Source organism: Salmo trutta, chromosome 7, assembly GCF_901001165.1.
Source record: "Salmo trutta chromosome 7, fSalTru1.1, whole genome shotgun sequence".
NCBI lineage: Eukaryota > Metazoa > Chordata > Actinopteri > Salmoniformes > Salmonidae > Salmo > Salmo trutta.
Window position 1 is genome coordinate 14,851,970 of NC_042963.1, and position 26,441 is coordinate 14,878,410.

At 43.2% G+C, this 26,441-nt stretch overlaps 2 protein-coding genes across 3 annotated transcripts in view; one reads left to right on the plus strand and one right to left on the minus strand.

Moving 5' to 3' along the window:
* Positions 1-1,901: 1,901 nt before the first annotated feature.
* Positions 1,902-7,708, minus strand: LOC115196996 (fibulin-7). 2 transcript variants are annotated; one of them, XM_029758099.1, is made up of 8 exons: positions 7,618-7,708; positions 7,328-7,437; positions 6,161-6,323; positions 5,758-5,928; positions 5,279-5,491; positions 3,813-3,950; positions 3,388-3,523; positions 1,902-2,916 (listed from the first exon to the last, which is right to left on the minus strand). In XM_029758099.1, the coding sequence occupies exons 2-8, from the start codon at positions 7,394-7,396 to the stop codon at positions 2,556-2,558; spliced, it is 1,251 nt and encodes a 416-aa protein (XP_029613959.1). In that variant the 5' UTR covers positions 7,397-7,437; positions 7,618-7,708; the 3' UTR covers positions 1,902-2,555. The 2 variants fall into 2 exon arrangements, with proteins under 2 accessions (XP_029613959.1, XP_029613958.1); XM_029758098.1 differs by having other exon boundaries at positions 7,328-7,626.
* Positions 7,709-17,845: 10,137 nt separating this feature from the next.
* LOC115196997 (RNA-binding Raly-like protein) overlaps positions 17,846-26,441 on the plus strand; it is a 57,241-nt gene continuing 48,645 nt past the window's right edge. Inside the window, exons 1-2 of the mRNA XM_029758100.1 lie at positions 17,846-17,915; positions 22,761-22,836. Of these exons, the coding sequence (XP_029613960.1) occupies positions 22,769-22,836 (68 nt within the window). The 5' untranslated portion in view covers positions 17,846-17,915; positions 22,761-22,768. The remainder of the gene's footprint in view (positions 17,916-22,760; positions 22,837-26,441) is intronic.

The following is a 26,441-nucleotide window of genomic DNA, read 5'->3' on the forward strand; positions in this document are numbered from 1 at the left end:
CTTCCCTCCTTGCTTGTAAAAACAATTGATAAATGTCATTTTAAATGGCCTCCGCTGTAACCATGCAAAAGGTAGATTTGTCAATGTGTGCCTACTCTGAAAATCCCAGATGGGGATCCCCCACATACATTATTATTATTATTTTTTATATATATATATATATATATATATATATATATATATATATATATATATATATATATATACTAGAAGCCCCTAGCCTACTCCTAACTCCCCTTCAAACTGAGCAGAGGTGTGTGTACATGCACCCCTCAAAGCTGTCACACCCCAGACTTGGGAAAGGGAAACACTCCAACAAAGACACCTAGTTTGGGAGAACTCGTTGCAATTTTTCCGTTTTCTTTTTTACCAGCGCTCCTATGCTACCAAGACAGCATTGAATTCTGAGTCGTTCAATCTATCAATACTTACTGTTTTATTTTTGTCTGTCAAAAGCTTTCATCCAGTCAAAATTAAATTACTATAACAATGACTATAACATATGATTAAGATTATGATGAAAAAAAATGTTTTGTAATTATGTTCTTGTGTATAAATGTATGGAGGTCCTTTGCTTTCATCTCTGATTATGCCATGTAACAGAATAACAGTGCATTTCCCTGGTTTTGAGTTCTGTCCTATACCGATGAAGTTGGACAATTTGTTAATAAAGTCTGCCGGTTTTTATAATGTTGTCCACTGTTTTGTAGGCACAGGACGGACAGGAGGGGGGCTATAGGGCTGGGGCCAGTCTCCCAGAAGAACCCCTACACTAACCTACATTCCCACTCAGATTAGGTTCCAAACAAGGAAGGATCTGTGTTCATTCCAGCCCCTTAGCACACAAATCCTCTAGTCTATGGCCACGAGTAGCCAGGTTTGATAAACAATTCTGAAGCACACCCAGTGATCACCGCTTCAGTAGACTAATTGAGAATGCCTGCATTTTTTCCCCCCCATCTGCATGCCAGCCTACTCTGTGGGCCTGGCTATACTAGACTTGGCCATTCAAGGTAGCTAACTACATTCAAGATGAATAATCAAACATACCATATGCCAGAGGGGGTCTCAGGCCATGAGGCGGCTAGGGGGACTACTAGTTAGGATTATTGGGCCAGAAACCAAAACATTGCTGCTTCGAATAAGAGCGTCAGCTGAATTACTAAAATGTAGAAATCTGATTAGTGAATTACATGTCTGTAGGGAACATGCTGCTTTGCTTTGTGCTCTAGTCTGCTTGCATTTGGTTAACCCTTCATGTGTTCAACCTCAACCTGCCCCAGTAGTCAGAGTTAGATAAAAAGGGCCTTATGCAGAGTACACCGACATAAATTATGTCCTATTCCCCATGTAGACTAGCCTCGTGACCATCTGAAGTACTGACCTGTGACATTCTGGATGTGTGTGTGTGTGTGTGTGTGTGTGTGCGCGCATGTACACGCATGTTGGAGTCATTTCCAGCTGCATCCAGTCATGGTCAGATGGATGGATAAGATGACAGTGTGGAGGCCAGAGACTGGGACCGATCCTGTGTTTGCTGTCTGACACTGGAGTGTTACATTTTCTCCAGCCTAGTTCAAAACCACCCCACTCTGCCTTCCTCTGCATACATGGGTGGAAGGATCAGGTGCACTGCATAAGACTTTTTAGATATTGTAGTTTGAGTGTTCTTTGGATGGTGGATGGAGACATTTGCCAGTTGCTGGGAGTTAAGAAAACCAGGACCAGCCCCTATCATCTGCAGTGTGATGAGATGGTGGAACGATTTAATTGAACGCTCATCGATCAGCTGGCCAAGACACAGCCCCAATAGCCTTGTGAGTGGGACAAGGGTCTCATCCATGTCGCTCTGGCATACAATATGATGTTTGATTACATGCACAGTGAAGCATTATATGCTCTATTGGTAAATGGATTGATTTTTATTCTATGAACTATTCAGAGAATATCCAATAAACCAAAATGGTAACTGAGAAATTAAGAAAAAAAGTACAGTACATATAGTTTGAAGAGGACCTGCAATCACAAATACCTTACACAAAACCAAACATGTACGAAACAATAAATATAAACGTATACCACTAAAATACTGAAATTCTTAATACATTTCTCATGTATATGCATTACAGCTAATGTTGCGGTCTACCTTTGATATTACAGCTACAGATTCCATAGCCCAAAGAAACACATTGTATTCCCCACTGAAATTAAACACACCGAACCAGTCTGGTTTATTCATACAAATACCTCAAATTCTCCAAGGTGATAAGAGAGCAGCCTAAAGCCTGAGGATTGTTTATAAACCACTACTTACATTACTATGATCCCTCTACCGACAGACAAAGGGAGAAAACACATCCACATTAACAGTATGGCTGGTTCAGGACTTCCTGTAAAGGACAGGAAAAACCCACACCCATCTACACAGAGGCCTCCCCTTCGCCATTATCAACAATGCTCTCCCAGTGGTTCGATTCGCTCCTCCAGTTCCACACCTGACAGTGCTCTCTCATCACCCCCTCCTCCCTCCTCCTCCGTTCTCCCTTTCCATCACTCTAGAAACCGTAGGGGGAGACGAAAAGGGTGACCTTGGTGAGGTAGCGTCCCAGCAGGGCTTGTCTCTCCAGCTCGCTCATCTCTACCTCTGCCTCCAGTGTGGCTGGGCCCTGCACAGGGCTCACCAGGAGCAGGGTGCCCGTCTGCCTGCCAGAGCGCTGCATGCTAAAGTGGCTGCGGCCGCGACTCCCCAGCAGGCCGAAGCGCAGTGTGTCACCCAGCACACGGGCCGCAGACACCCGGAAGAGCACCCTTGGTGCGGACATGTTGGAGACCACGGGCATGAAGTGGAAGGATACGGAGTTGGGAGCCTGGGAGCAGGCCTTGTCCCCCACCACACACGGGTTCCTCTCACACCGCCTGGGACAGGGACAGAGGAAGAGGAGGGTCAGGGATAGGGTAAGAGGATGGTTCTTCTTGTTTCACCCAGTTAATATAACTGAGAAATAAATCCAAACTCACCTCCTCAAACCACTGGAATAATGTTGTTTTCTATTGTATATCTGTCTTAATTGTAGTAGTTATTTGTATGAGCAATAAAAAAAGAATTGTCTAGTGCAAGGGGTAATTTAGGTGAATGAGGTTATGTGAGCCAAATGATGGGTGGAGCTGCACTGTGGTGACAATGAAATGAAAATGTTTTTCGCTCGCCACAGAAACATCTAAATTGTATGTTTGTTTTAAAATGATTGAGAGTGTAGGGAATCTCCTCCATCGAATCAGTGTAGCTTTCAGTCTCAGTGCAAAACCATAACATGATTTGGTTAAAACAGGAAGCATCGTGACACCAGATCGGATAGAAGTGGTGTTTTTGTTACAGCAGTTACTCACATAGGAGAGGTCTTGATGTACGTGGCGTTTGTGATGCGAGGACACTCCACTTGCACACACTGGAACCCCCCGTATGTATTCACACACTCCTGGTCCAGGGTGCAGTTGTGAAGTCTGCTCTCACACTCATCAATATCTATCCAGAGGTGGAGGGTGCAGAAAAGAAACACAAGTAACCAAGTCTGGTCCCCACTGAGCCCACGTCACATCTCCAAAGCTTCAGTTTGACTGGAAAGACTTTATCATATAATACAGAGCTACCATTAGTTCCCATTGTAATTACAAAGCAACAAAGTCCATGGACACTAGTAGACCTAAATATCAGAGGTGTTATCAAAATACAATCTCCCTGTAACAACCACTGGCTAAGGCCAGGGTACTGTGGTAGCTCTTATTGGTGGAATGGTCTGGTCTGTGGTCCTGACCTTTGCAGCTGCGGTTGTCTCTGGCCAGGTTGTAGCCACGAGGGCACACACAGTGGTAGCTGCCGGGGGTGTTGATACAGGTGTGCATACACAGGCGCCCAGGCTGTGCCAGCGGAAACAGCTGACACTCATCCATGTCTGAAACACAGTTCCTCAATATATCACTGATATACAGTGAACAAAAATATAAACACAGCATGTAAAGTGTTGGTTTCATGAGCTGAAATAAAAGATCTCCGAAATGTTCCATGCGCACAATTTTTTTTATTTCTCTCAAATGTTGTGCACAAATTAGTTTACGTCACTGTTAGTGAGCATTTCTTCTTTGCCAAGATAAGCCATCCACCTGACAGGTGTGGCATATCACGAAGCTGATTAAACAGCATGATCATTACACAGGTGCACCTTGTGCCGGGGACAATAAAAGGCCACTCTCATTTGTGCAGTTTTGTCACACAACACAGATGCCACAGATATTTCAAGTTTCGAGGGAGCATGCAATTGGCATGCTGACTGCAGGAATGTCCACCAGAGCTGTTGTCAGAGAATGTAATGTTAATTTCTCTACCAAAAGCCGCCTTCAACGTGGTTTTAGAGAATTTGGCATGATGTACAACCGGCCCCACAACCACAGACCACGTGTATGGCGTTGTGTGGGCGAGCAGTTTGCCGATGTCAACGTTGTGAACAGAGAGTCCCATGGTGGCGGTGGGGTTATGGTATGGGCAGGCATAAGCCATGGAAAACAAAAACAATTGCATTTTATCGATAGCAATTTGAATGCACAGCCCCATGTCGCAAGGATCTGTACACAATTCCTGGAAACTGAAAATGTCACAGTTCTTCCATGGCCTGCATACTCACCAGACACCCATTGGGCATGGGATGCTCTGGATTGACGTGTACGACAGCGTGTTCCAGTTCCCGCCCATATCTAGCAACTTCACACAGCCATTGAAGAGGAGTGGGACAACGTTGCACAGGCCACAATAAACAGCCTGATCAACTCTATGTGAAGGAGATGTGTCGCGCTGCATGAGACAAATGGTAGTCACACCAGACACTGACTGTTTTTTGGATCCAAGCCCCTACCTTTTAATTAAGGTATCTGTAATCAACAGATGCATATCTGTATTTCCAGTCATGTGAAATCCATAGATTAGGGCCTAATGAATTTATTTCAATTGACTGATTTCTTTATATGAACTGTAACTCAGTAAACTCTTTGAAATTGTTGCTTATATTTTTGTTCAGTATATATAGAAAAAACTCCAGGCTACATATTTTTTAAGCTCTGATGTATTGGGTCCACTTCCAAAATCACAACTGTACACTGACTGTACTCCTATATAAAATCCCATGACTTACATACAGCTCTAAGATTGTCTGGTTCTAAGAACCGATTGATTCTTAAAAGTGAAACACATGAATTAAAGGAGCCCACGGTAAGGTTCGGCCGTACTGACCTGTGCAGATGTCGCTGTCGCGGCCGCTTATGGTGAAGCCTGCGTCACAGATGCAATGGGAGGAGCCCTGGAACTGCGTGCAGCGGGATGGACGAACGAAGGCCGAGAGGGGGGCAGAGGATGGGGAGATGGAGGAAGTGGAGGGGGAGGGGGAGGAGGAGAAGTAGGACGGCGTGGGTAGGGCGGCCGGGATGTTGCTCCCAGTGTTTAAGACTGGGGAAGAAAAAGGACCATAAATATTACACCACTAAGCAGAGTAAGTAAGAGCAATGAGACAAAGTCTACACATGTCACAGTACAGTATAAAACAAGGGGCTCCCCATTCATACAAAGAGATAGTAATCCAGTGGTGTTGAATATTACCTACAGTAATAAATAACGTACCATATCATAGTAGAATAACACAATGGTATCGTTCTAGGCACGGAGGGAGCAGAGACACAGACAGGAGTGGGCGGGGGCTCAGGGCTCTGACTCACCCCTGCATGTGGGCTGCTGGCCACTCCACTTCAGAGACGCCAGACACACTCTGGTCTGGGGCCCCAGCAGCTCATAACCTGCCTTACACACAAAGTGCACCTCGTGCCCCACACCAAACACCCTCCCCAGTCTCCTGCCGTAAGCCAGGGTCTCAGGCTTAGGACAGGTGGCTGGACAGGGAGAGAGAGAGAGAGAGAGAGACACAGTACAAACAGTATGACAATCATGACACTTTCAGACGGACAAGCATGAGACAAGACATTGGCAATGGTAAGTCCAGTAACTATCAAAGTGCTAGTGCAATACTATACAGCATATACAGTATATATTGTACAAGAGAAAAAACGTTCATGTGCTAATGACAAACTAAGCAGTCACTGTATCTCTCTCTCTCTCTCTCACCGTTGTGCGCCTTGGTCGGGTGTTTGACGGTACTGCTGTTCTTTAGGGCGCTCAGTCTCTTCCTCAGGGAGAGAAGGCTCTGCTGGTAGGAGGCCTCCTGGGCTGACAGCAACTTCTCCACCTGGCGCAGAGAGCTCTGCAGCTCCTGCCTCGACAGGCAGTCCTGTGGGGGGCACAGCAAGATCCAGATCATTCAGTAGACAGCCACAATTTTAAGATTTCAGTTGTGGGGGGAAATTGGCCCTAAATGTTTTGGGTGAGTGAATGAAAGATGAAATGAGTTTACTGTAGAGTAACACTGTAGTGGGATCCAATGATTCAAATCAACATGAGAAGACATACCTACCTACCCAGGTTAGTAAATGATTCATTACAGATCAGTGGTAGGAGACATATTACTATATTTCCTTGCACATTCTCGGGGAAAATGGGTACTGTATGTCAAATGTGCTTCATTTCAAGTGCAAACTATAGACAGTCATGTTTGGCTCCATTCAGTGGAAAACACCCACTGAGGTATCACCAGTGTGTGGCTGCTCACTGCACACAAACAACATTTTAAAAAGTATACGTACTATTTACTCAAACAGGAGTAAAAGGCGTTAAGTCCTGAGGTGAGGTTTTCAGTGTCAGAGCTCCTTGTGAAATGTTTTGCTCCGATTACTGAAGTCCCACCTGTGTGGAAAATGTAGTGCGCCAGGAATTCGTGACCAAACACAAACGGTCTCCCAAGTTCTCCAAATGTGTCAGGAACACTTTCTAGTGGCTCTGTCTCAACTTCCATAGCTTTTCCAAACACAATTACACTGTTAGACTAGAATTGCAGCACTATGCATTGATATAAGAGAAAAGGAACGCGCAAACCTGATCCCAGAGGTCAGTCTTTTTTCATTGGCACAATGTGCAGCTCCTAGGTGTCAGAATGCCTTTTGGTAATACAACATCACTTATTTAAAAATGCACTATATGGATTTAGTATCAGTAGGGCAATAGTTGTGCATGTCTTTGTATTACAATTGTTTGTTTTTTTAAAAGCAGCAAGCATTTTCATGCAACATGAAAAAAAAATGGCAATTTTAAAATCGAAGCAATATTCCATTAAAAAGTAATCAGTCAAGAGAAACAAAACCAGAGCAATAGTTGTTGGCTAGAACACGTTGTACTCACCTGGCCACGGGCAATGTAGAGATGATGCAAACCCAACATCACCATAACAACACTGAACTGATTCATCATCGTGGGGGGAAAAAAATCCTCTTCACACTTTCACCTGGATTCTTGGTCAATAACAAAATAAACCAATTAAAATAAGTTACCTTTATAAAGCCTACAGTTTTTAGTTGTTTAAATATAATAGCCTACAAATATAAATAAATGCTCTTTCAATCACAAAAGTAAGACTCATTCAAACATGACAGCGATCTGAACAGTAAACACAGAAAACATGTCTCCTCTACTTTTTTTAGAGAGCAGATGCCACATTTCTCCCCGCCCAGTTTGGTATTTTAAAGCCAAGACGAGGAGCTGAATCCACCACTAGCAGAGTAGTGGGTCGCACATCTGCATAGAAGCAAAACCGTGGCTTTGATTTCGGATACTATTGTACCAAAATAGAAGGCTAAATTATAAGGCAATGTTTCTCAATTGGTAGGTTTCAATGGGCTAATATATCTTTTGATCATCTTGTGCATAAAAAAAATATAGTTTTAATGTGTACAGTATAGTAGACCTAGGCCGGACTGCTGCTCGTGACACGCAGAATGACGATGCGCTCACTCTTTCCAGCGAGATCACCTTTCACGCGCAAAGTCTCCCCTGTGTTTTTAGTTGTGCTAGATATCCACAAGGTGACGCCTTTTTGTTTGGTGCCATGTCCAGTGGATCCAGGGCTCTGAATTCTCCCATCTTGCCTCTGCTTTAGGAAGATTTGAAGTAGTCGCAGAGAACTAGTCTGGTATTTTGTAATTAGAGGACAGTGTCATGATATGATTCAGAGACTTATTGCAAATAGTTGCTATGATATTTGGATTTTACAGTGAGACAACAGCTCCAGATCTAAATCCATATTACATTTGTCATTCCTTAGGCTACTGCTCTTGAGCCCCAGAAAAGGGGAGTTAAATGAGTGATGTGGAGAATTAATCTGTGTAGTGCAGTCTGCAGGGCCAGTACGCATGTGTGTGTGTGTGTGTGTGTGTGTGTGTGTGTGTGTGTGTGTGTGTGTGTGTGTGTGTGTGTGTGTGTGTGTGTGTGTGTGTGTGTGTGTGTGTGTGTGTGTGTGTGTGTGTGTGTGTGTGTGTGCATTTGCTCCTCTCCAGGGCATGGAGAACCTGTAAGCTTGCATAAAATGGGGGATTTAGAAAGGACATGATAGGAAACAGCCTAACAGGGACAATGACATTGGGATTAACTGTCAGGCTAACGCAAGCAATATTTTCCTGCGGAATTGAGCTCAGTTGCTGCATTGTATGGCAAACTAGAATGCAATTACTCAGCCGGTGGCGATTGGAGGAAGGGATGACAATTACAATCCTCTTATGAAAACCGCTGTCTCTTAATGACTTTCAGTTGAGGCGAGCGGAGGAAGCCACTACCAATTACGCACAGAATACCTTTATCAGGCCTTCATATGCACCCACACGCACGCACGCACACACACGCGCACACACACTGCATAGGCACAAGACTGAGAGAATATCGAGATAGCTAGATACATTAAGAGCAGCTCAGGTGTATTAGCTAACTGTTCCCTCCAGGACCATAGAGCTGAATAAGCCCTCTCTCTCCATCCCAGTGGACTATCATCACCCACCGTGAGGCTGCTGGTGTTAACTGGCTCCCTGGCCTGCTGCCTCTGACAAGCCATTAGTGGTGAGCCGCTCAGCTCTGTCTGGAGGCTGTATTAATTAGGGAAGGGGTTGACAGAACCCTCCTGGAGTTCACTGATCCTCAACACCGCTGCCTGCCTGCAGCCACAAACCGTTGTTTGTGGTTCTCTTTATTCAGGAGCCATGATGAGGATGTCTTGCATGTTGTTTTCTATACAGTGCTGTGGTGGATTTGTGGGTGTTTTACTGTAAAATGAAGTAGGTTGGTGTTGTTTCTCATAGGTGCTGATTGGTGGAAGACGGTCTTTCCTTCTGAAACTGTGAATCATTAGAGTGATACAACATGGTTGTACAGGTTGCAGACAATGTTTTAACCATCAGACACACAAAAAAAGCAAGAACAAGGTGATCTCCACTATATTGAACTCACTTGTTTGCCTTCAATGGAACTGTCTTTCAACCTCGTTTTAGTCCGGAGATGCTATGCTTTTGAGTTCAAATCAAATCAAATCAAATCATCAGTTGATACTATAGCGGCATATCCTCATTGGAATTCATTGTAAGTGTAGTAATGATAAGGGGTTACTGACGGGGGTAAACTTCGTAGATAAATAAATTAACCGAAGAGAGCACAATCCACTCAAGATCATCATATCCTTATTAGATAGGACGAGTTTAATTAAAATGTAATCATTTAATGGATTTTCTAATTAAAATGGAGTTCGCTGATGGTCTCTCTCATTAGCTCGACAGAGTGCAGTCGTGCGATGGCTGCTTTTATCGAACTTGAGAACTCTCTCTCTCTGTGTGTGTGTCTAATGTGTAGGTGTCTATTTCTTAAAACGTTGAGATGTACAGTGTGTACTGTATGTAACTGAACTGTTTTCTAAGGATAAACATATGAGAATGAAGCAGTTACTGATAAATGTCCTCATATCATTGTACAGTCTTCAAGTAAGCTTTCTATAATTAAATCAATACAATTTCTAATACATTTCATTTACATTCAACAGTAGAGTAATCACACGTTTCTCACTGCTCTTATGCTATTAGATGCACTTACATTGAGAGACTGTCATGCTTTAAAGGCCCAGTGCAGAATAAAATGGGGTTTAACTGTGTTTTATTCAGTACCAGTCAAAAGTTTGGACACCTACTCATTCCAGGGTTTTTCTTTATTTTTAATATTTTCCACATTTCAAAACTATGAAATAACACATATGGAATCATGGAGTAACCAAAAAAGTGTTAAACAAATCAAAACATATTTTATATTTGAGATTCTTCAAAGTAGCCACCCTTTGCCTGGATGAAGGCTTTGCACACTCTTGGCATTCGCTTAACCAGCTTCATGAGGTAGTCACCTGGAATGCATTTAAATTAACATGTGTGCCTTGTTAAAAGTTAATTTGTGGAATTTCTTTCCTTCTTAATGCGCTTGAGCCAATCAGTTGTGTTGTGACAAAGGGTGGTATACAGAACTCCATATTATGGCATGAACAGCTCAAATAAGCAAAGAGAAACGACAGTCCATCACTACTTTAAGACATGAAGGTCAGTCAATATGGAACATTTCAAGAATTTTGAAAGTTTCTTCAAGTGCAGTCGCAAAAACCATCAAGAGCTATGATGAAACTGGCTCTCATGAGGACCGCCACAGGAAAGGACGACCTGGAGTTACCTCTGCTGCAGAGAATGCGTTCATTAGAGTTAACTGCACCTCAAATTGCAGCCCAAATAAATGCTTCACAGAGTTCAAGTAACAGACACATCTCAACATCAACTGTTCAGAGGAGACTGCGTGAATCAGGCCTCAATGATCAAATTGCTGCAAAGAAACATGGACATTAGACCGGTGGAAATCTGTTCTTTGGTCTGTCTAGTCCAAATATGAGATTTTTGGTTCCAACCGACGTGTCTTTGTGAGACGCAGAGTAGGTGAACGGATGATCTCCCCATGTGTGGTTCCCACCATGAAGCAGGGAGGAAGAGGTGTGATTGTGTGGGGGTGCTTTGCTGGTGAAATTGTCAGTGGTTTAGTTAGATTTCAAGGCACACTTAACCAGCATGGCTACCACAGCATTCTGCAGTGATACGCCATCCCATCTGGTTTGCACTTAGTGGGAGTAGATTTGTGTAAGGGCTATTTGACCAATAAGGAGAGTGATGGAGTGCTGCATCAGATGACCTGGCCTCCACAATCACCCGAACTCAACCCAATTGAGATGGTTTGGGATGAGTTGGACCGCAGAGAGAAGGAAAAGCAGCTAAGAAGTGCTCAGCATATGTGGGAACTCCTTCAAGGCTGTTGGGAAAGCATTCCAGGTGAAGTTGGTTGAGAGAATGCCAAGCATGTGCAAAGCTGTCATCAAGGCAAAAGATGGCTACTTTGAAAAATCTCAAATCTCAAATATATTGGTTTAACACTTTTTTTGGTTACTACATGATTCCGTATGTGTTATTTCATAGTTTTGATGTCTTCACTATTGTTCTATATTGTAGAAAAAAGAGAAAAGAAAGAAAGAAAAACCCTTGAATGATTAGGTGTATACACATTTTTGACTGGTACTGTATATACAGTGTTTTCACACTATGAGGTTGGAATAATACTGTTAAATTGTAAAAATTATAATCATATCATTTTAGTGTATGAGCTGGTTGAAAAGAGTGACTGAAATGCCAGCCTGTTTTGGTGGGATGGAGTTTTGGCCTGCCTGGTGACATCAGTTAATAGAGTTCTAAACCTTTCTGCCAATAACCGTTCGTTTTCAGTTTTCCCCTCACCTCTCAGACCACTCCAGACAGTCTTAGCTAAATTATTGCTTTAGAAATTGGTCTTTGCCAAGAAGCTATTCTTGTTTCTTTTTGACCATTTTAATTGAAAACAATCACAGTAAGGTACTTAACTTTTTCCCAGAAATGATTTAATATTGAGATAAAAACAGCTGCATTGGACCTTAATTGAGGACAGGCTAGCCAACATCCAATGGAACAGCAGGGCGCGAAATACAAAACATCAAAAATCTAATAATTACAATTTCTCAAACACACGACTATTTTACACCATTTTAAAGATACACTTCTCCTTAATGTAACCACATTGTCCGATTTCAAAAAGGCTTTACAGCGAAAGCAAAACATTATATTATGTTAGGAGAGTACATAGACAAAAATAACCACACAGCCATTTTCCAAACAAGGAGATATGTCACAAAAACCAAAAATACAGCTAAAATGAAGCACTAACCTTTGACGATCTTCACCAGATGACACTCCTAGGACATCATGTTACACAATACATGTACGTTTTGTTCGATAAAGTTCATATTTATATCCAAAAACAGCATTTTACATTGGCACGTGATGTTCAGAAAATGTATTCCCACCAAAACCGCCGGTGAATGAGCACATCAATTTACAAAAATACTCATCATAAACGTTGACAAAATATATAACAATTATTTAAAGAATGATTGATACACTACTCCTTGATGCAACCGCTGTGTCAGATTTTAAAATAGCTTTACGGAGAAAGCACATTTCTCAATATTCTGAGTACATAGCTCGCCATCAAAGCAAGCTATACAGATACCCGCCAAGTTCTGGGGTCAACTAAACTCAGAATTAGTATTATAAATATTCTCTTACCTTTGCTGATCTTCATCAGAATGCACTCCCAGGACTGCTACTTCCACAATACATTTTCTTTTGGTTCGAAATACTCCATATTTATGTCCAAATACCTCCGTTTTGTTCGTGCGTTCAGATCCCTATCCAAAGGCATAATGCGCGAGCGTAATTTGAGAGACAAAAAGTCAAAATGTTCCATTACCGTTTGTAGAAACATGTCAAACGTTGTTTACAATCAATCTTTAGGGTATTTTTAACGTAAAAATGCGATAATATTCCAACCGGACAATAGCGTATTCATTCCAGGAGAAAAAGAAGGAACGGCACGCTCGCGGGCTCACGCATCACCAAGCCCTTTGTCCTCAGGCAGTCCACTCATTGACTGAGCTACTATTCTCTGCCCAGTAACAGGAGAAGGAGGAAAAAACTTTCTAAAAGCTGTTGACAGCCAATGGAAGCCTTAGGAAGTGCAACGTGACCCCACAGACACTGTAGTTTTGATAGGGATTCAAAAGAAGAACTACAATTCTCAGATTTCCCACTTCCTGGTTGGATTTTTCTCAGGTTTTTGCCTGCCATATGAGTTCTGTTATACGCACAGACATCATTCAAACAGTTTTAGATTCTATCCAAATCTACTAATAATATGCATATTCTCATTTCTGGGCCCGAGTAGTTGGCAGTTTAATTTGGGTACGCTTTTCATCCGGCCGTGAAAATACTGCCCCCTATACCTTAACAGGTTTTAAATGACTATGCTACTTGTCTGCCATGGAGAGTGATTGATGAATATGTGTAGTGTGGTCTGCAGGGACTGTGTGTGTGTTTGTGTGTGTGTGTGTGTGTGTGTGTGTGTGTGTGTGTGTGTGTGTGTGTGTGTGTGTGTGTGTGTGTGTGTGTGTGTGTGTGTGTGTGTGTGTGTCAGGCCCGGCTCCAGGATGAAATGCCTGAGAGGGCATTTAAAATGTTAAACCAGCATTGCTTTAGAGCCCTAATAACACAAGGCAGATTGGTCCTACTACTGTTAAAATATGCAAAATGTATCTGAAATGTAGCCGGGCACATCTACAACCATGGCTTGATATAATAACACAAGAAAGATATGTGCCCCACTATCACATTTGTATCCAAAATGCAGCTGTAGCTGCAGTAGGCCTAAACATCATTTGGGCCTACCAACACGCATATATCAGCTCGAGAGGATGAGCACCACTAGCTTATCAAAGATTCTTACAGACATTGGCTACAAACTATTGGCTACAATTCTGACAAATTTGTGACAATACGCAATGAGCGTAACCAAGCCGCCAGGTTTTCAATATTTTAAGTATGGGAGAGTTTCAGAAAAGCAAACTAAGTCAAACTAAGTGCATATTCTACCGTCATAGCTGATGTGGAATGTCCTACATGGCAGTTGCTAATTTGAATCTGCCGTGAATAAGATTAAATGCCCATTCCGAGAACAACATACACTTGTTTTGAGCCCCACATTTTTAGCATGTTATAATATATGTTTTTCGTGTTATTTTGGCATCAATACGCCTCACGTGTCAGTTTACAAACATTGTGAAAAATAATATATAATTGAGTTAATAAAGCCGCATACGAACATGGTCTCTTTTTTGTTTTCTTGAGTAAGGCAACTCCAAAATGAAGGTGTTCCAGCTTGGCTCAGGGCTTTCTGTGGTGGTGGGGCAAGCCAGCAGAAAATACGGAGCGTTGCACCGTGATTGGCTCAGTGTTCTGTCACTCATGGGGACTTTACATCACTGCCAAGTGTAAGAGGAGACCTTGAAAATTTTAGCCGTTCGGCTGCTGCCGTAAAAGTGCCCATCCAAGAAGGCTCATAGTCATTGGCCACAGATAAAATGACGTCAAATCATGTTATATGTACAGTAGCTATGATTGGACTGATCATGTCAACAACATACTTTCACAATCTTATTTAGCAGTCATCATCATGAATCAAGTCGACAATCTACTGGCAAATCCTTGTTAATCCTTGTCATATGAAGAGACATAATGAAGAGAAATTACAGATAAAATGTATCTGTGCTCATCGGCCATTGGACATAAACATTACACAACAAGTTGGAAATCACAAATTCAACGACTGCGTGTGGTCTGTGTGGCTGTGTGGTCCCAAATCTGGAATTAAGGGTCTCTTTTCCAAGTTTAAAATGATAAACATTCAACATTTGCCAGGCTGTCAATGATGCACTCAAAACAACTGTTAACTTGGAGGACCGCCGCGCCACCTTCCTGTTCAAGTGAGCATAGCATGAACAATGTGAGTCCAAATATGTATTGTATGCTGCTTCATAAGTGATGTAATATGCCAGGGAGATATGTATACTGTAGCTAAGAAAGTAATGCTAAATGTATGTTGTGTAGAAAGATGTTAGTAGCCCATGTGCCTCACCCTAATAATTTGGTCTATTTACCCCTCTTAATTTAATGTCTTAACCAAAATTACAGATTGCCTCTTATCCGCTTGTCATCCCCTTATGCCATAGTTTGTACATCTCAATTGTCATTAGAAACCACATTTGTTTAAGCAAGTCAGCCATATCAGCTATGTTTTTTTAAAGGCAGTAAATGAGGTTGAATGAACTGTTTCTCTGCCAGACAAGGCTCCGCTGATAGCCAGGTGTAGCAGTGGTAAGATGTTGGGACTGCTTTTGGGACAGCTTTATGAAGGCCCTAACAGTTTGAGGGCACTGTTTGTCACCGTTATAGTGCATTTAATGTATTGTTTATTGTTGTGTTGTGTAGTGGCTTTGCAGGCATGCATTCCACTTATGTTTTTGCCCCACCAAGATTTACATGCTAAAATCGTCACTGGATGTTATCCTAGTGCTGTTGTTGGCCCTTGCTTTTCTCGATCTTGTTGGTCAGCAGGCAGCGTGGGGATGGGCGGGTATTACATTTGCTGCTAGGCTCCTCAACCTCGGTGGTCGGGCCAGCAGGCCGCTTGGTGAGCTCAACATTGCACTCAACTTGGTGGTCCTCCATTTTCTTGCTCTTGGCAGTGCCCAACCATTGTCAGATATCCATGCTGATTAGCTAGCTATAATTATTCAGCTCGTGGTGACCAAAACTTAATGAAGCTAGTATCTACTATCTAGCCTATTATTATCTGTCTGGAAAAGTGAACAGCTTTTCCCTCTCTGTGAGAAAAAAAAGTACATTTGAACCCGTCCTGGCTGGGATCCGATGAGCTTCCTGAACAAGGTAATGAAGGCGGTGCCTTATGACATTCTGCCCAATCAAAAGGCGTTTAGGGATTTGAACTACTAAATAGTACATTATTACATCCCCCCTCCCTCCCCCCTCTTTAGATCATGAGCGCACACCCGGCATAGCCTCTGTCCTGGTCTGCACTACTGGCAAGCCCGAAACGCTACATTGGCAAAACCGGGATTGTAATTCATATCCCATTTGTTATGTTTCTGGGGAAACAAAACTGGCGGGGCACAAATTTTATGCCCGACTTTGCCAGCCTTAGAGCCGGCTTTGGTGTGTGTGTGTGTGTGTGTGTGTGTGTGTGTGTGTGTGTGTGTGTGTGTGTGTGTGTGTGTGTGTGTGTGTGTGTATGTGTACCGATGTAGGATCTTCTTTTGAGCCGGTTTGCTACAGCAGGAAAATAATCCTGCAGCAACAGGAAATGTGAATTATTATGTGGTTTATAATCAACCCATTTCTTTTTGTAGTGGTTGATAAATGTTTTTGTTGGTGCAAATCAAGTCTGACGATTTAAAGTGGAAATTACAAACTTTAGAAGCCCTTTTAAACCTTGAATACACTACAAGTTTGTATTTCCTGCAACAAGAGGGATCAAATTAAGATCTTACATCTGTCTGTGTGTGTGTGTGTGTGTGTGTGTGTGTGTGTGTGTGTGTGTGTGTGTGTGTGTGTGTGCGTGTGTGTGTGTGTGTGCGCGTGTGCGTGTGCGTGCGTGTGTGTGTGTGACTGACAGTGGTGAGCGGAGGGAGGGCGTGAGGATCTCTGACGTGATGGAGCTTTTATGTCGCTCATGCGTGACTCCCTCTGTCCCCCCACTGCGTGAAAGATGAAGCAACGGCTGTTTTAGTAGCGAGTGAGTATTGCTGACACCGCTTAGAGAGATGGAGAGAGAGAAGTGGGGGGAAGCAGTCGGTGAGAGAGAGAAATAGAGAGAGAAAGAGCGAGAGATAGAAAGAAAAAGGAACAGTCTGGGACAATCTGCGAGTGAAGAGTTGAGACTGTGCCGTTCCTATCCAACCAAATACAATCTCCTGTCTGTCCTGCACTTGTCTTTCACAGGTTGATGATGAGGCACCTTTTTAGGCCCAATCTAGCTTGCAGCTGCTGTTTAGTTCTTCCCTCTCAGGAGATGATTGTCAGGGATGAACCTGAAGAATGCTCAATGGAGAGCTCTCACTTTGCTTTATCAGGAGATGGAGACGGCAATACAGATTAGAATCAGTTGCTTTCTTAAATGCTGCCCCAGTCACTTATTTCTTATACAGCACAGTAGCCAACATGTCTTCTCTTGTTTCATATTACAGTACATTTAATGCAGTGAGTGAGGTGGTGCTTGAACTCTAGTACTTTCGGGTTTGCGTCTGCCTCTGAACCAGGAAATGAGGTTTTTCCCACAGCCTCCCTCTGTGATGCGTGTCTCTGCTCAGGGATCTGTCCTCTCTCTCTCTGCCTGTCTCCACTTCTACCTCAGTACAGCCTGCATTCCTCCAGTCCTTCTGTACCTTTGCTACTTCAATAAACAGTGACAATTTCTAAGAGCTCTGTGTGGCTGTGACGTACAGTAGGAGCATCCACACAGCTGTAGCATTCACTCCAGTCCACACAGCACCCCCATGCCTGTAACAGAGTGGGTCAGCCCACCAACCCGAGCTCACCGCTGTGGAGTGACATGGTACATCCCGCTGGTACAGTTCTTAGAGCGTGGTCATTGATTCCAGAGTGAGCAGTCTCCTTTCCGCTCTGTTAGGGTTGCAGAGAGACACTGGGAAGGAGAGATTAGAATAGGAGAGTCTCCGCTGATTCTGTTTGTTTGAAGGCATTCCCCCCTCTCTCTCTCTCTCTCTCTCTCTCTCTCTCTCTTTCTTTGTTGTCTCTCTCTCTTTTTTCTCTCTCTCTCTCTCTCTTTCTTTGTTGTCTCTCTCTCTTTTCTCTCTCTCTCTCTCTCTCTCTCTCTCTCTCTCTCTCTCTCTCTCTCTCTCTCCCTGTCTCCCTGTCTCCCTGTCTCCCTCAGTCTGGTACCCTGTTCAAGAGTGAATACCACAGACTAAGACGTGAGTATAGGGCAGCTTGCCTTTTTTGTCTCTCTCTCTCTCTCTCTCTGTACATTTTTTATACAGGAACCCTCTCTCACTCTCCTTCCTTCCTTCCTTCCTTCCTTCCTTCTCTCTCTCTCTCTCTCTCTGTGTGTGCGTGAGCGCGCGCTTGTTTGTGTGTGTGGTAGTAAGAAAGCACATTGATGATTGAATGTGAATACTGTATGTTTATTGTGCCTGAACTTAAGGTGAGAAGTATTATCCTTTTGATGAGCACTACTGGAACATATTCCGTGCGCAGATACCTGACAAAATCTGTTCAAGGAAGCTCGATTATCTGTGCAATAGAAGGGATGCCTCATAGCACACAGGCAGTAGCAACAGAAGCATGTGAGGATGTTGATGATATGGGTTGATGTGATCTAGAGGTAGTTTGCGTGTGTGGTGAGCTGAGGTGATTGAAGAGGCTATGTAGATCAGTATCTGCCAGGAAGGCAGGAATCAATTAGATTTTGCAGCTTGGGCCAGAGCAACTAAAGCCTCTGTCACCCACACACTGGGAGAGACAGAAAGTGGTGTGTGTGTGTGTGTATGTGTATGTGTATGTGTATGTGTATGTGTGTGTGTGTGTGTGTGTGTGTGTGTGTGTGTGTGTGTGTGTGTGTGTGTGTGTGTGTGTGTGTGTGTGTGTGTGTGTGTGTGTGTGTGTGTGTGTGTGTGTGTGTCATAGACCTTATGGTTGGTGTGTGACCCTTGTGTAGTGGATGTGAAACCACAACATGTTAGATGTTGTGCAGAAGGTTGCTAGTTGGATCCCATCGCCTGCTTGGGGCAGAAGAGAATGCACTCTGTTACACTTGCAACATACAATTGATTTCCAATGGTTCCACAGATTTCTGCATTATCACATGATGCAGTCCACTATTATAGTTTAATTACATTATAATAAACCAACAGGCTACTATTTATCCGTTTGCCTTGCTAGGGTCATACACCTGATGTTATTTTCTTCCAACCGCTGAAAATGAATGTCCCCATACAATCACTAACCACAGTGCATAAAGTATATTCTCTCACCACACTCACTCTTTCTCTTTCTCTTTCACTGTGCTATACGTGTTTCTCTAACAATACAAAGTAATAAAAAAATGAATAGCCCTGATCATTCAAGTCATTGACGCAAAATTACCCATAAGCAAGCTGTGAGTGTTTCCGTGACCTGACAGCGATATGGATCTCCACTGTTGGCCGATTAAAAGCTGCCAGCCAGGCAGCTAACAGACGGCAGGTGACGATGCTCATAAACCCAGCACTTAAAGGGTAATGCACTACAAACAGCAGTGTGCCTTTCTTTCATAAACAATGCTGCCATGGGGTGTCACTTCTGTCAGGGTGGGCTGTTGCTGCTGCCGGAGTCTGATGTACGACGGCTGTTCAACATTGGTTCGTGTGCTGCTGGCTGGCTGGCGCTTTCACAGAAACATACAGTATTGCCACCGATGCGACTTCGTTGGTGTCAAACATGAAGATGATGATAATGACAATGGATTGTGTTTGTGCAGTGCTTTTCTCTGGTTCTCAAAGTGTGTAGGCCTATATTGTGTAGTGTATCTCACCTGTTATTCAGAGATGAGATCACCAAGTCACCAAGTCACCAAGTCACGCTTACTTGAGGCTCGAGTAAGTTTTAAGTCATAAGGTCCAAGTGTCAAGTTGAGTCCTAAGTAGAAAGGGTTGAGAGGAGTCAAATCCAAGTTCTGCATTGTCAAACTATCAAATTATAGCTACAAACTGCAATGTGTGTTTGATTGAATTGCGCCCTTTGTGTGGACTAAGACAAGTGATGCTGGATGGACAGGTACAGTAACAGGGAGAAGGTAGAGCGAGTGCCTGTCAGTCAGGCCCTTGGGTGAAGTTGAGGGAGTATGCAGCGCTATAGTGTTGACAGACCTTTTATATACATGCAACATAGACGTGTATGACAGTTAACCTTCTAAGATACGTACACATCACGGCGTACACATCACTGACGATCTGAAATGGTCCACCCGCACAGACCGTGTGGTGAAGAAGGCGCAACAGCTCCTCTTCAACCTCAGGAGGCTGAAGAAATTCGGCTTGTCCCCTAAGACCCTCAGAAACTTTTACAGATGCACAATTGAGAGCATCCTGTCGGGCTGTATCACCACCTGGTATGGCAACTGCACCGCCTGCAACCGCAGGGCTCTCCAGAGGGTGGTGCGGTCTGCCCAACGCATCACCGGGGACACACTGCTTGCCCTCCAGGACACCTACAGCACCCGATGTCACAGGAAGGCCAAAAAGATCATCAAGGACATCAACCACCCGAGCCACGGCCTGTTCACCCTGCTATCATCCAGAAGGCGAGGTCAGTACAGATGCATCAAAGCTGGGACCGAGAGACTGAAAAAAAGCTTCTATCTCAAGGCCATCAGACTGTTAAATAGCCATAACTAGCCAGTTTCCACCCAGTTACTCACCCCTGCACCTTAGAGGCTGCTGTCCTATGTACATAGACATGAAATCACTAGCCACTTTTTTATTTTTTTTATTTAGGCAAGTCAGTTAAAAAGAAATTCTTATTTTCAATGACAGCCTAGGAACAATGGGTTAACTGCCTTGTTCAGGAGTAGAACAACATATTTTTACCTTGTCAGCTCAGGGATTTGATCTTGCAACCTTTTGGTTACTTGTCCAATGCTCTAACCACTAGGCCACCTGCCGCCCCATTTTAATAATGGAACATTAGTCACTTGAATAATGTTTACATACTGCTTTACTCATTTCACCTGTATATACTGTATTATATTCTACTGTATTTTAGTTAATGCCACTCTGACATTGCTCGTCCTAATATTTCTTAATTCCATTATTTTACTTTTAGATTTGTGTATATTGTTGTGAATTGTTAGATATTGCTGCACTGTTGGAGCTAGGAACACAAGCATTTCGCTACACCCGCAATAACATCTGCTAAATATGTGTATGTGACCAATAACATCTGCTAAATATGTGTATGTGACCAATAACATCTGCTAAATATGTGTATGTGACCAATAACATCTGCTAAATATGTGTATGTGACCAATAACATCTGCTAAATATGTGTATGTGACCAATAACATCTGCTAAATATGTGTATGTGACCAATAGCATCTGCTAAATATGTGTATGTGACCAATAACATCTGCTAAATATGTGTATGTGACCAATAACATCTGCTAAATATGTGTATGTGACCAATAACATCTGCTAAATATGTGTATGTGACCAATAACATCTGCTAAATATGTGTATGTGACCCATAACATCTGCTAAATATGTGTATGTGACCAATAACATCTGCTAAATATGTGTATGTGACCAATAACATCTGCTAAATATGTGTATGTGACCAATAACATCTGCTAAATATGTGTATGTGACCAATAACATCTGCTAAATATGTGTATGTGACCAATAACATCTGCTAAATATGTGTATGTGACCAATAACATCTGCTAAATATGTGTATGTGACCAATAACATCTGCTAAATATGTGTATGTGACCAATAACATCTGCTAAATATGTGTATGTGACCCATAACATCTGCTAAATATGTGTATGTGACCCATAACATCTGCTAAATATGTGTATGTGACCAATAACATCTGCTAAATATGTGTATGTGACCAATAACATCTGCTAAATATGTGTATGTGACCAATAACATCTGCTAAATATGTGTATGTGACCCATAACATCTGCTAAATATGTGTATGTGACCAATAACATCTGCTAAATATGTGTATGTGACCAATAACATCTGCTAAATATGTGTATGTGACCAATAACATCTGCTAAATATGTGTATGTGACCAATAACATCTGCTAAATATGTGTATGTGACCAATAACATCTGCTAAATATGTGTATGTGACCCATAACATCTGCTAAATATGTGTATGTGACCAATAACATCTGCTAAATATGTGTATGTGACCCATAACATCTGCTAAATATGTGTATGTGACCAATAACATCTGCTAAATATGTGTATGTGACCCATAACATCTGCTAAATATGTGTATGTGTATGTGACCCCCCCCCAAAAATGTATTTGATTTAGAGGGAAAGAAAAGGGTGGAAGAGAGCACTCTCTTGAGAGAAGAAACACATGAAAGTAAGCCCTCTCTCTTGCTCTCTCGTTGGAGCTTGGATGGCTACTTTGACAACATCTGAGCGGAAATGTGCTGTAGAGCTTTTTTCATTTAAGATGTGAGAAAAGTGGGACCTTTTCCAACACACAGCATGGCTCAAATGAGATCAGGAGGAGAGCGTAGAGAGAGAGAGAGAAAAAGGATGAATGGGTCACCCCACTGTGAGCACCGGGAATGAGGGATTTGAGAGAGAGAGAGAGAGAGAGAGAGAGAGAGAGAGAGAGAGAGATAATGGGGCAGGTCTGGTCAGGGAACTCTGCATTGACAGACAGGTACATGTTGGAAGGAGTGAAGCAACATAACTGTGAGAGGCAATTAATTTGACTCTGGCAGATAGAGGGCAATTAGGCTCAGAGTCCTCTCGTTAATATTTCCTTCTGGGAGTGTGTATGTGTGTGAGTGTGTGTGTATGTGCGTGTGTGTGTGCGTACACCAGTATTTGTGTGTCTGTCTGCGTGCATGTGCGTGCCCGGGGTTTTAAAAGGTCAGACTGTATCTGGCAAGATATTCTGCTCACCTGTCCAACTCCATTCCAATTTCCCCAGGGGGTTGCTTTACAAGGACACACCTGTCCTTACACCTGACATTACTGAACCTCTAAATGGATATGACTTTATAGCCGTCGTTGTAATGTGTTTCAGATAGGACCATGACTGGGGAACTGAGGCCAAGTCGCCCAAAGGCAGGAACCAAGAGAGCCAGCAGTGAGGCCTTCGGGTGAGTCCAGATTCAGCCTCATTAAGGTCATGAACCTCAAAACTACAGATGTAGGATGTTAATTTGAGTCACTTTTCTACAGAAAGAAAACTATCATGCAGCAACAGTAAATGTGAATTGTATTATAATTAATGGACATTTACAGGTTAACAGGAGATGTTAAACTGGTAGTGCATTTGTGGTTTAAAAAGGCTTCTGAAGTCTGTAATTCTTTACATTTCAGACTTGATTTTCCCTTACGAAGAATGTACCAACCCCTACAAAAATATCCATTAATTATAATTCACACAATCATTCACATTTTCTGTTGATGCTGGATTATTTTCATTCTGCAGCAAACTGGCTCAAATTAAGATCCTACATCTGTAGCAGTTTGTTGTTAAAACAGTATAGTTACCACGGTGTTGTTGTGTTACTTCACTACATGTTTGGCCTTGCTGAATGTGGCTCCATAGTCTGTCTGGAAGCTCTGGGTCTGGGAGCAGCTGCTGCAGAGGAATGCCTTTGTCAGACTGATTCTGTACAAGGTATCCCAACCCAGCCCACAGCTTATCCCAAGCCTTAAGCCTGGTTTATACTAGGTCTAACGACATGCTTTAAAGTGACAATCCCAAAGTTTGTATATAAACACAGCTAGCGAACACCCCCCAGATCCTGCAGCCATGCTTCCCTAGACAGATTACAGAGGATTAACAGACATCAGGGCTTCAGCACTGGTCTGACGGTCTGATTAATGGACAGACAGCAGGGATGTCAGCCCACCAGCCCAATATCCAGTCAGTCTGTGCCCATAGTCACACCCCAGTCCCATTTCTTTGTGGGGTTAACTCTCAGTGGGTCACTGGGGTGGCCTCTATCACTCTATCCCTGAGACCTGCTGCTACTGTTGATGCTGCTGTGGCTGCTTGAAAAAACCAACACACATCAAATGTATTATCACTGCATGCAGACAGACAGGATTAGGGTGTTCTTGAAAATGTGATTCAACTGTGAAATTGTTATGGTGTGCGACCTGTGCAGACCTAGTTCCATCCCCATGATAGAAGCCTCTACTCTTACGATGAAAATCTAATCCGTCACATCCTTTCGGGATGTTTTGTCGGCCTTAAGAGGCCAATTTAAAACAGCCATGCTACAGTGTAACTGTATTTTTTGGTGCAATGTCTCCACATTTACGTTATTGGTTCTTCTAATGGGACACTTAGTTTTCATTAGAGAGGAGAGACAACAGGCAGAGAAGAGCAGGTTGAGAAAGGCATCGACGCCCATCCAGCTGCTGGGCGATGCAGTACAGTACACCCACAGACACTCACAGCTTCTCTGCAGTCCCTCAATACATATTGATTGCAAATAAGATTGTGATGGGAGACAGTTCTCATGGTCAGGTCAGTGACCTGAATATTCCCCATAGCCCGTTATTGTATATGGAGTTAGTGGACATCAAATCAAATCTTATTTGTCTCATGCACCTAATAGAACAGATTTAGACCTTACCATGAAATGCTTACAAGCCCTTAAGCAACAATGCAGAATATTTAAAAAAGTAAGTATTACGGCCTCCCGAGTGGCGCAGCGGTCTAAGACACTGCATCCCAGTGCTAGGTGCATCACTACAGACCCGGGGTTGATCCCGGGCTGTGTTGCAGCCTGCTGCGACCGGGAGACCCATGAGGAGGCTCACAATTGGTCTAGCATTGTCTGGTTTACACAGAACCCAAACTGGCTGCGTTCGTGCGTACATTTATTTTGTCCCTCCACACCAAATGCGATCACGACATGCAGGTTAAAATATCAAAACAAACTCTGAACCAATTACATTAATTTGGGGACAGGTCGAAAGCATTAAACATTTATGTCAATTTAGCTAGCTAGCTTGCACTTGCTAGCTAATTTGTCCTATTTAGCTAGCTTGCTGTTGCTAGCTAATTTGTCCTGGGATATAAACATTGAGTTGTTATTTTACCTGAAATGCACAAGGTCCTCTACTCCGACAATTAATCCACACATAAACCGAATCGTTTCTAGTCATCTCTCCTCCTTCCAGGATTTTTCTTCTCTGGACTTTATATTGCGATTGGCAACTTTCATAAATTAGGTGCATTACCGCCACCGACCTCGCTCGTCTTTCAGTCACCCACATGGGGATAACCAATGAGGAGATGGCACGTGGGTACCTGCTTCTATAAACCAATGAGGAGATGGGAGAGGCAGGACTTGCAGCGCAATCTGCATCGCAAATAGAACTGACTTCTATTTTGGCCCTTGGCAACGCAGACGCTCGTTGACGCGTGCGAGCAGTGTGGGTGCAATAATTGAATAATATGGATTTCTGAATTTATTTTGCAATGCGAGCGCACGCGAGTGGAGTAGTCAAGGTATTAGGGGAGGGTTTGACCGGCCGGGATGTCCTTGTCCCATCCCTGCATCCTGAGTCCGAATGGGAGTTGCAGCGATGGGACAAGACTGTAACTACTACCACTTAGGGAGAAAAAGGTGTACATTTTTTAAATAAAAATAAGGAAAAAAAGTAGGTAGGGGTGAAATGACTATGCATAGACAATAGACAGCGAGTAGCAGCAGCGTAAAAAAGGGTGTCACTGCAAATAGTCCGGGTAGCCATTTGATTAACTGCTTAGCAGTCATATGCCTTTGGGGTAGAAGCTGTTAAGGAGCCTTTTGGACCTAGACTTGGCACTGCGGTACTGCTTGCCGTGTGGTAGCAGAGAGAACAGTCTATGACTAGGGTGGCTGGAGTCTTTGACAATTTATAGGGCCTTCCTCTGACACCGTCTGGTATAGAGGTTCTGGATGGCAGGAAGCTTGGTCCCAGTGATGTACTGGGCCATACGCACTACCCTCTGTAGTGCCTTGCAGTCGGATGTCGAGCAATTGCCATACCAAGCAGTGATGCAACCAGTCAGGATGCTCTCCATCGTGCAGCTGTAGAACTTTTTGAGGATCTGAGGACTAATGCCAAATCTTTAAGTCTCCTGAGGGGAAATAGGCATTGTCCTGGCCTCTTCATGACTGTCTTGGTGTGTTTTGGACCATATAGTTTGTTAATGATGTGGACACCAAGGAACTTGAAGCTCTCGACCCACTCCACTTTAGCCCCATCGATGTGAAAGGGGGTGTGCTCTGCATTTATTTTGCTGTAGTCCACTATCAGCTCTTTTGTCTTGCTCACATTGAGGGAGAGATTGTTGTCCTGGCACCACACTGCCATGTCTCTGACCTCCTCCATATAGTCTGTCTCTTTGTTGTCGGTGATCAAGCCTACCACCATTGTGTCGTCGGCAAACTTAATGATAGTGGTGGAGTCGTGCGTGGCCATGCAGTCGTGGGTGGACAGGGGGTACAGAAGGGGACTAAGCACACACCTCTGAGGGGCCCAGGTGTTGAGGATCAGCATGACAGATGTGTTGTGTGGCTCAGTTGGTAGAGCATGGTGTTTGCAACGCCAGGGTTGTGTGTTCAATTCCCACAGGGGACCAGTATGGAAAAAAAAAATGTATGAAATGTATGCATTCACTACTGTAAGCCGCTCTGGATAAGAGTGTCTGCTAAATGACTAAAATGTAAATGTTGTTGCCTACCTTTACCAC